General features: G+C 42.5%; 2 protein-coding genes across 2 annotated transcripts; one reads left to right on the forward strand and one right to left on the reverse strand.

The window, feature by feature from the left end:
- Positions 1–154: 154 nt before the first annotated feature.
- rraga (Ras-related GTP binding A) lies at positions 155–3,083 on the forward strand. The gene is made up of 10 exons (XM_061299519.1): positions 155–315; positions 516–675; positions 845–944; positions 1,035–1,101; positions 1,181–1,403; positions 1,549–1,644; positions 1,733–1,855; positions 1,974–2,065; positions 2,226–2,341; positions 2,552–3,083. Exons 2-10 carry the CDS (start codon positions 649–651, stop codon positions 2,653–2,655), a joined length of 948 nt encoding a protein of 315 aa, XP_061155503.1. The 5' UTR covers positions 155–315; positions 516–648; the 3' UTR covers positions 2,656–3,083.
- A 2,691-nt stretch (positions 3,084–5,774) lies between these two features.
- Positions 5,775–10,784, reverse strand: cnga2b (cyclic nucleotide gated channel subunit alpha 2b). Its single transcript, XM_061300305.1, has 7 exons — positions 10,003–10,784; positions 8,671–8,782; positions 8,461–8,571; positions 8,104–8,280; positions 7,779–7,886; positions 7,587–7,693; positions 5,775–7,509 (listed from the first exon to the last, which is right to left on the reverse strand). The coding sequence occupies exons 2-7, from the start codon at positions 8,775–8,777 to the stop codon at positions 6,083–6,085; spliced, it is 2,037 nt and encodes a 678-aa protein (XP_061156289.1). The 5' UTR covers positions 8,778–8,782; positions 10,003–10,784; the 3' UTR covers positions 5,775–6,082.
- Positions 10,785–10,888: the final 104 nt, after the last annotated feature.

A 10,888-nucleotide genomic window follows, 5' to 3' on the forward strand; every position in this document is an offset into this window, starting at 1 on the left:
ATTTTCATTTTTTAAGAAAAATATTTTTACTTGAGCTAATGGCAAAGAGCATATTTTTACCGTACACATTATCCAGCGTCTATCATTTTAGATGAGGAAAATCAAAATTGTTACGCAACCGGAAATGACGCATTTTTTTGCAGCTCCATCTGAGCGTAAACTTGTCATGTGATTGTGGCGTAAACAGGAAGCAGCTGATAGCTCAACTCTTGCCTGTGCCTGATCCATCAAGTAATGTACACACCCGGATTCCTTAATTCCAATAACCTATGTGTGCTCTTGGTTAAACACAACTAAACTTTCTGTCCAGTTTGGGTAAGCTACTCTAATTCTAGTTGAGTTTTTCTTAGCTAGCGGCTAAGCTACATGGAATAAATCAGCACCGTATGTTTCGCTAGCCGATTTAGCTTGGATATTATTACGGGACGGAAAGTGGACTTGGATGAAGTTAGATAATCATTTAGAACTTCTGATTTCACGTTGTGATGGTGTGTAATTTTGTGGATGGTTTTTAGCTGTGGCTCTGGTAAAAGTGAACACGTAGTGGCGATTTGTGTCTCAGCTGAGGGCGAGGAAGAAGAGAGCTGGGCACAAGAAGTCACCTGATCTGCAGCTCGGTGCAAACTTCCATCGTGTCTTCTAAAGGGGATGTCCAGTTCAGCCATGAAGAAAAAGGTTGGTTGCATTTGGTGACATACAGAAAAATGGCATTTGAGTTTTTAATGAAATCAAATTAATGAAATGAATGAGCCTTAATACAAATAAAAATCAGAGTAGTTCTTTGGTGGCCATATTATAATTCACTGGTTTCGTATCAGTGATCTGTTATTTGTCTTATTTTTAGGTGTTATTGATGGGGAAAAGTGGGTCGGGAAAGACCAGTATGAGATCAATCATCTTTGCCAACTACATAGCCCGAGACACGCGTCGCCTTGGAGCAACAAGTAACAACATCCAAAGGAGTTGATATATCTTCTTTCTAACTCTGCCTGTTTCTTTAATCAATCCCTTTCCACTTATTTTGTGAACTGCAGTTGATGTGGAACACTCCCACGTGCGATTTCTTGGCAACCTTGTTCTAAACCTTTGGGATTGTGGAGGGTAAAGTAGATATGTTTTGTTTGTTTTGCCATCTTCTCATTGATAAATGTTGGAACACACACTTCCTTTGTTCCCCCAGACAAGACACTTTCATGGAGAACTACTTCACCAGCCAGAGGGACAACATCTTTAGGAATGTGGAAGTGCTTATTTATGTATTTGATGTGGAGAGCCGCGAGCTGGAGAAAGACATGCATTACTACCAGTCGTGTCTGGAAGCCATCCTACAGAACTCCCCCGATGCTAAAGTCTTCTGCCTCGTGCATAAAATGGATCTCGTGCAGGAGGACCAGAGAGACTTGGTAAGGGGGGAAGGATGGTAAAAAGACAGATAGGGGGACTGCAACTCTGCCAGGGTGATAATAATTTGAAATTTTTGTTTTTCGATTTTAACCCATTTTTATTCACTATAATAATTTTGATGTGGTTGCGTACATGACCTGACAGATCTTTAAGGAGCGAGAGGAGGACTTAAAGAGACTGTCCCGACCTTTAGCTTGCACATGCTTCAGGACATCCATCTGGGATGAAACCCTCTACAAGGTTTGCCTGCATGACCGGTTGTGAGATTTTTTTTCTGTGATACTTCTTACCAATGCTGGACCAAATGATTAAATGTGCATTCCAACAGGCGTGGTCCAGCATTGTGTACCAGCTTATCCCGAATGTCCAGCAACTTGAGACCAACCTGAGAAACTTTGCGCAGATTATTGAGGCAGATGAAGTCCTTCTCTTTGAGAGAGCCACTTTCCTGGTGAGAGCAACCCGTGTAACACAAAACAGCAACCGTGCGCATTGTATGCATCCATACCTACTCTACATTCTGCCTTCCCCCACCCTTTTTTTGGGGGGGTACAATATTTTCATTGCAGGTGATCTCCCACTACCAGTGCAAAGAACAGCGGGATGCTCACCGCTTTGAGAAGATTAGTAACATTATCAAACAGTTCAAACTCAGCTGTAGGTAAGTTCATAGATGGCTGTTTTTTTTTTATTTTTGGTGTACCACGATAAAGTGTAGTACGTGGCAGTGACACTCATTCCCACCTAATCGGAAAAAAAAGCCAAACTCAAATGCTCGGGTCAGCGGTCATTCGACTGACGTTTAATTCCTTTTATTTCAGTAAACTGGCAGCCTCTTTCCAGAGCATGGAAGTGAGGAACTCCAACTTTGCAGCCTTCATTGACGTCTTCACCTCCAACACATACGTCATGGTCATCATGTCAGACCCGTCGATTCGTAAGTACTGAATGAATCATACATGTACCAAAATGTGGAAATCAAACAAAAATTAGGCTTAGCTTCAGTCAGCATCTAAAAGAGTAAGAGTTAGATGTTTTGCTTTTTATGGCATTTTGAACTTTCAAAACTTTTGCTATTATTTTATTTCCAAAAAATTAATGATGTTTTAAATTACTTACTGAATTACATGATCTTCATTTTCAACAGCCTCTGCAGCCACCCTCATCAATATCCGCAATGCTAGGAAACACTTTGAGAAGTTGGAACGAGTGGATGGACCCAAGCACAGCCTGCACATGCGAATGCGCTAGCCGCTATGTTGGTTTGTCCTGGCGGACCCTCTCAGCCAATCAGCTCCCAAATGTCTGCGCAGCTCTTTTCCAAAACACAAGGAGCCTTACATCCTTGCCTCATTATGTCCTCACATTCAATCACACTTAATATGAGGATTTTGTTTCCTGGTCATTAAGTATTGAGCAGTGTCAGTTTTCTTTTTTTTTTTTTCTTTTTTTTTTTTTTTTTTCCCTCGTCGATTAATTGGTTCTCCTGTGACATATTAAAGAATGGAAAGATGTGTTTACTCTGAAGAGGGATATTATGAACCTCACTATTGTATACTGAAAACCCCAGTTATCAGGGGGATTGTGGTTTTTTTTTTCCTCCCCCTTTCAGTACTACTGCTCCAATGTATGTGTGCTGTTCTTGGAAAATGCAAGCAATATAGTTTTATTCAGAAATATCAAGTGTGTGTGTTTGATTGTATCCTGAGGCTACTTGAGCACAAAACCTCACCCACCACTGAAGATCCAAATGATGTTCAGTGTTTTACATGTACGACCTCACATCTCCAAATATATATATTTCAAACTCAATATTTGAATATTAAATCTTATCATCTGCAATAAATGTCAATAGTGCCTCAGCATACTCAACGTGCAAAGCAAGCAAGCTGTGCACAGCCATTTAAATTGCCACAAAAATTTGGTTGGATGGGGAATCACAAAATCCAAGGGCACATGAACAATTTAAATTGACCACAAGTGGTGGACTCACCATTTCATTTCTTTCGTTTTTGCATGACTACAAATAACAATTTTGAAATCTCTTTGTTTAAATGGCCGAATGGTATAAGACTTGGTCTGGTGTTCAAGAGACTAAACTAAACTATGCTTTAAGATCAACTGAGCATAGCGGGACTCTAATTCGGTTCTCCTGAACACAAAACAAAAACTTTAGCAACTACATGGTGGATCTTAATGGTCAGCTTTGACGCATTCGTTAATACTAGCACATCCCACACATATTTTATCATTTACATAACTCATCTTTGTTTTTTCCCTTTCAGCGTCAAGGTGCACCTTGCTAACAGAAAGCAGGCAGGTAATGCTAGCTATCAAATTTGGACACATCTGGACTACAGCGCCGTATAGGTCGAAGGAAAGTAAACAAAACTAGCCTAAATTCACAGTTAAACGGAATGAATCAAACACATTTTAATTCATGTGCGTGTTAATTGTCGACTCTCCGTCTACAGGTATGACTCTTCAAATTGGGACTTTTTGTGCGTTTAAAGTGGATTCATTTGTCAACGCTTTTAATGAGTACATCTAATTGTCTCATTTCTGTCCACAGGCATGCATCTCCAACAGAAAGGCCCGAATGTCTGCAAAATGGCAGCATTCCTGCTTTAATATATCCATATACTCTACCAGGGCGGATTTGCTAATAAAGCACAGAGATTCGACTTCCACTTAAACAATTTATTGGACAGAAAAGATTGAAATCATTTGAGCAGTTACATTTTGTGTGCTACCAATTCAATTTGCACGCAGACATTAAGAATAGGCTGTGGATGGAAGCAGCTCAAGTACTTGATGACCTCAGGTATGCTGCCACTTCTTATATCACACAAGTGGCACATTCAGCCATCTTTCACTAGGACAAATACTAAGTGCCATGTACTGCACAACATAATCACACACTTGGCTTTTGGCGTTTTTAAACTGTCCTTTGTTGAATTGGTTTTATGTCTGTGCGGCTACCTTGAGTGTCCTGAAAGGTGCCTTATAAATAAAGTGTTAATTATTACTTGTGGACATGTTTATCAATGTCACTAATACAAACCAAGTTAGTTCAAAATAGAGATTTGAATTATTCTTAATCAACTAGGCCCACATCAATTTCATTGAAAAACATGTCCCGAAGTGCGTGACGATGTCTGTTGCCAATGTGAGGTTCCCAGTTTTGGGCAGCAAAAGTTTGAAGTTCAGTGAGGGAGGTGGGTGAATCTGCCGCCACCTTGTGGTGTAATGTGACATTGCACATGAGCTTCTCAAGCGCACAAAACTGTGTACTCTCATCATGTGTCCACTTGCAGGTTGCCCTAAGTCCCATATGGCTGTCAGCTAGGCCTTTGGGCCCCAAAGTTCCCTGACCCTGTCAAACAAGTGCATAAAAGCCATGAGTAACATACTTTTATACAAAAAAAAAAAAAAGATTCAAGTGAAGCAATCGGCTCCTAACTTTCCCTTCGTACCTTACATGCAATGAGCAACAAAGAAGCCTTTTCAATCAGCAGCTCAAGCAAGTCTTCAGTCCTCAGACTGAAATGACTCTGATGTGGCCAAATACTGAGTAGTTCAAAATTGTACTTCTTGTTGGTGACCGTGGTTCGTGGATTTCCCTTATCGCGGGTGTTTTTTTTTTTTTTTACCAATTAGCCACGATAAACGAGGGATTACTGTACTCACTCAAACCACAGCGAGACTCACTCATTGAACCGGAAACAAAAGTGTTTGTTTGACAACCGGTAGAAAAGTGTAATTTTTTTTTGCAACGACAACATCACATCTTGCATACAATTTTATAACATTTACCTTTATAATATTTTGCCATATACACTTGTAGAGGTTGCACCCAGGCCCTGCAGAGGGCAGGGAACATGCACTCTGTTACCGCTCGACTGCTGCCGATTATGCATTGTTGCTGCTGTGCTTATCACCATCACTGGTAAGGCTGACTGGCATCCTGGAATGCCAAGGCTGAGTTAAGTGGAAATTCCGCAGTCATTTTGTCCAGGGAGGGAACTTCTATTAGACAACAATACTCCTTGCCAAACACAAACCATGCCCATTGTTTTATTATCCCTGCTGTTCACTTGAATGTTGTTTTTTCTGCTGAAGATTTTGAGTTAAACTAATATGATGAGTATTCTCAACTGTTTATAATTCCTTCTACCAATTTATAGGGCCACAAGGTCCAACTGAAAATATTTGTTATGAGCAGTGTTGCGTTACACCAAACACCCTTTGGAATTACGGCCAAAAGAAGATCAATGGACGTTAAGAAAATGTTCCTTGCACGTAAGGAGAATGTGAGCGCCTGTTTCAGACCCAAAAACTACTCTTCATATTTATTTTTTAATCATTTATTAAACAAGTCAAATTGTCATGCAGCATAACATGTGGGTTAACGTGGCCATAATCTTGAATTGTAAAACAAGAAATGCTTTTAAGACCTGGAAAGATAATTGTGTTTGTGAACTCATCAAGTAACCTTCCAGCAGCTCTCCTTGGACCTTGTTCCCAAAGGCCCGACCGGTAACAGATGAGGTGTTCAGGGCCAGAGCACCACTTGTCTTGATCAAAATCCCTCCGCTGATGCAACCAAACAAGAGGTGTTTACATTCTATTATCCTGTACACTCTTCATGACAAAGAATGCTGTATTCATTTGGGGCTTACAATGAACTTTGGTGCATAAATCTGGTTTGATTTTGTAAGACCGTCGGCTCCAAACTGGAGCTAGCGTCTGCTCCGGAGTCCGTTTGATTCATCCGCCGCTCCAGCAACGTGATGCGTTGCTTCAGCCTCTGTTGAGTGTCCGTGTATTCGCAGAGAAGCCGCGAAAAGCGTGTACGAAGGGTGTCGAGGGAAGACTCCAGCCGCTCTACCTTCTCTTCCGTGTCTTCCTTCTGCAGCCCGCCGACCTCTGCATCGTGCTCCAGCATCCCTTCCTTAATCAAGATCTCGCGGCCCCTCTCCTCCAGAACCGTCCGAGCGTCTGGATACTCTGTCACGGCCTCCATCAGGTCGTCCTTTGAGAGGCAGAACAGATCCGAGTATCCCAGACTGCGAATGTTGGCGGTCCGACGGTTGCCCATTTTGCTTCCTTTAATGTTCAAAATGCTGATTTCTCCAAAGCAGCTCCCGGCGAGGAGGAGGGCAAATTGCGTCACGCCGTCATCTCCCACCACAGCAAGTTTCCCCTCTTTGATGATGTACATCTCCTTCCCGATGTCACCTTTCCTGCAGATGTAGTCTCCAGGACTGAAGACCTGTGGGCGGAGTTTGAGTACAAGTTCCACCAGCAGTCCCGCCTCACAGTCTTGAAAGATGCGCACTTTCTTCAAGGTCTCCAGGTGGACATTGATAGCGATTTCAGCTCGCAGTTTGTTGGGGAGGTTCTTGAGCACCTCTTGCTCATCCACAGCTTTCTTGTTGGTCCAGAGGTAGTCGAACCACTTGATGACACGAGTCTCCAATTCTCTGCTGACTTTGCGGAAGTGCATGTAATGTTTAATGGCGTCGATCCGAGCCTGGAACTCTGCACGGGTGGCGTTCATGTTGGCTATCATAGAACCGACATTCCCCACAATAGTGGCAAAGATCAGGACGCCGACAAGAAAATCGAAAACCACAAAAAGGTACTCTTCGTCTCGCACCGGTGCAGGCATCTCTCCAATAGTGGTGAGAGTGAGAGTGGACCAGTAGAGACAGTACACGTAAGTCCGAGTTAGAGAGGAATACTCCGGTTTGGAGGCGTTTGGGAACACCCAAGTGTCTGAGCCCAAACCTAAAGACTTGGAGATTGCGTAATAGATGCAAGCGTTCCAGTGAATGATGACCAGGATGTAGAGCACCAGGTTGCAGATGCGGAAGATGTTGGGGTAGTTGGTGCGTGTCTCGGTGCGGTCGAAGAACTCAAACATCCGCGGGAAGCGCAGCAGGCGGTTGAACCTCAGCTGAGGTGTGTGGATGCCGGTGGAGAAGTAGGCCAGATCGGTGGGCAGGATGGACACCACGTCCAGCTTGAATTGCAATGTACGCATGTAGCTGTCCCTGAGCTTGACGTGGTCCTTCACCAGGAGGCCTTGCTCCAGGAAGCCTAGATTCAAAGAGAGTAGAAATATATGTCAGACACTCGTAATGCAAGGACTGATATTGCATTTAAAAACATGTCACCTGTGCAAAGTCGTACACAAGTGTCCATGACGTACACGATGTCAGAGAGGTAGTCCAGCACCAGCCAGCAGATGTAATTAGCCACCTGCAATCTATCAAAACATGCCCTGTGGATTCCAGAAAAAAAAAAAGATCCATTGAGGTTGAACCATCCCTTGTTTTTATCCCTAAACATATTTTGCCTGTTATTACCTCGCCACAACAAGGAACCAATTGTAGAGCACTGCTGCTGTGATGACAAATAACCAGCGGTAGTAGGCGTCGTCGGACGGGGACACCACAAAAACATCCCATTTTTTCCTTGAGTCAAATTCAATTTTATTTGAAATAGCCCATGTTAAACATCAAATAAAAGAAGAACATGAGAGGCGCGCTAGCTGATTCCAATGTGACCATGTTTTTGTTATTATTACAATTCATCAGACATGCATCCATTTTCAGTTGAGCCTGAGCTCAGCTTATCCCAGCTGACTTTGGGCGAGAGGGCAACGGCACCCCGGACTTTGTTGTGACATACCTCAGGATCCCTTTGGTATTATTGCCATTGGCATCCGTTTGTATGTTGCTTATGCGGCTGGGGACGTTTCGGAGCTCCGGGCCTCTGAAGCGTTCCAGGAAGGAGTCCGGTCTTTCCTGCTCTTGGACCAAGCTTCTGTGAGCCCATTCCCTCAGTCTCACCACCAGGCTCACCATTCTGACATGTGGCAGTAGTGGACACTGTAGCATTTGCAGTAGTACTAGGAGCATTGTACAAAGCAGTTACAGGAATGTAAAATAATGTCGAGTTTTACCTGATAGAATTTTCAGTCATTTGCACGATTCAATAAAACTAACCTTAAAAATGGGAATACCTTTGTTGTTTGATTCTTTTTACCTTGAGACGGCTCCATTCCTTTGAAAAGAGTTTCTGGAGGTGCCGCCGCGAGGGTCCAGAGCAGCGACCCTTTGGAGCTCTGAGGACGTGTCGTCGCAGATGGATGGAACCCTGGGACATGAGTTGGGAAATTTAAAAAAGCCATTTCATGAGTGTATTGTGATGATGAGGATAATTAGAGTAAATAAATAGCTTGAAAAATCTTCTCACCTGTTTAGAATACTCTCAGCTCTCTCAAGCTCCTCCTCCAAGTTGGTCTTGACTGACAGGTTGTGGGGCAACCGATCACTTTCGGGCGTGTGGCCCGTCATCTTCATCCCAGCTGAGGTACAAATACACACCGTGCCAATACGTGAGGATGTGACGGAGGGATGCTGAAAGTGGTACTACAGAACAAAATGGCCGCCAATCCTGGCACTACATCTCCCAGAAATGTCTTACAGGTGTGTTAGGGAAAGAACACGGAGCAGAGAGAGATTTCTCAATAAGAAGAAAGCAAGCTCTAGTGCACAGGTGTCGAACTCAAGGCCCGGGGGCCGAATACGGCCGGCCACATCATTTTATGTGTCCCGCGATGACAAATTGTGCATCAAATTTGTGTCATTACTAGAATTGCAAATTGTCTTCACTTTTAATATCTTTTTTTTGTACGTAATATTTGACCAGTTTTTACTCGTCTGATTTGAAAACAAGTTATTTGTCAGTTTGTTTTGTAGCTTTTACTGTATATGAGGTGCTCATACATTTATTTGGGTTGACAGTCATAATGGCCCTCCGAAAGAAGCTATGACTACAATGCGGCCTGTGAAAAAAATGAGTTTGAGACCCCTGCTCTAGTGTATCTCTTGTGACATCAAAACACACGCAAACACACACACACTCAAGGTATGTAGTGTGTTGCTAGTTCATGGCATGTGCGTCAGGATCCAGTCAGGGGACCGTGGGTGTCTGCCATAGTCCCGCACATGGCGACTGATGCAAGTGGAAAGGGGCAACTTGAGATGGAAAAGCTTATGAGGATGAGGGACGGACAGCACAGAAAGTGTGCAGCCTCCAAGACTCTGACAGGTATTTAGATGTCTGTTACTACCGTGTGACTAATTGGGGGATCATTAATGAAAACACTCAGAGGCGTCTTGAAGCTCTGAGAGCAAATCAGCTGCTCTCCCATGCGATCTGTGTCACTTTGGTAACCATGTGTGTGTCACCTATGCTGCACAGCTCTTTTTAATGACTTGTACAGATGAAATAACAGCGTGACTTCCTAAATGCTTGAAAACATACATTTCAGAGTAAATAGTGACAGTATTGCATTAATTAGACTCGATGTTGGAGCAGGCAAAAGATTCCCAAATTGAATGCATGATTCAGAATTACATTTGTGTTTACAATGGACATTATTTTCCACTAAGTAGCAAAAAAGAGTTGTATACAAAATAATAAAAATAATGATACATGCAAAAGTCATAGTTTAGTACAAATCCATCTATTTATATAAATATTTCTTAATTTTTGTATGCAAAATAAAAAAAACAATCCTACCTTTGTTGACTTTGTTAGTCCATGATGACCTCACACAGACACAATAACAGAGAAGATCTCTGCAGCAGAGAAATTAAATACAACAAATGTAAACACGTAAAATAACCTGACCTCCTCCACCTTCTTCTTTTTAAGTGTGTCCACTTAACACAGAGGTAGCAAGGTTGGTGCAGCAGCCGATAAAGGGCGGGGGGAATCTGCACATGTTGAAGAGAGAGAGAGAGAGAAAGCAGGTCGAATACACATCCTTTGGAAAAAAAAGGTTTGTCTGAGAAAGCCAGAAGGATTTTCTCCAAACATAACATAGTGATGCATTTCAAACTCACTTCAGCTCAAGGACAAACTTCTTCAGAAGCAAACTGCCTGTTTTGTAAGCAGCGCAATGTAGTCGTGAGGAATGCAATACTAACCTGGAAGCTTTTCAGAACATACCAGACATGACCTAATATCTTTTTTTGCAACTATTCATGCAAAATGGCCACTAATGAACAGTTCTGGCACCAAGTAGGCAATTGTTTAATAAATGCTGGAAGGTAAGAATTTCTTTTTTTAGTGAAGCTTAAAACACAAAAGATAGAATCCACAGGAGACAGTTTAGCTTCATCATTCATCTGAATCAAAACCAAATCCGTGAAATGTTTTTCTCTCCCTCAGAGACCTTCAGCCCAGAGGACTTCATTTCTGCCTGACACTCAGGCCACTGAACTGTGTACACATCAATCTGTCACCACTCTACCTTTGTGTGCAATCTATATAAAAAAAAAACCAATTAAAACTAACAAAGCAAATTACGTGTTCTGTTTTGGATCAAAGTGTAGTTAAAAAAATATTTGCAGAAATGGAGAAGTATCAACCGGTAGATAAAAAAAGGAAGTGGGCAGCAATA

This window comes from Syngnathus typhle, linkage group LG15, assembly GCF_033458585.1.
Source record: "Syngnathus typhle isolate RoL2023-S1 ecotype Sweden linkage group LG15, RoL_Styp_1.0, whole genome shotgun sequence".
NCBI lineage: Eukaryota > Metazoa > Chordata > Actinopteri > Syngnathiformes > Syngnathidae > Syngnathus > Syngnathus typhle.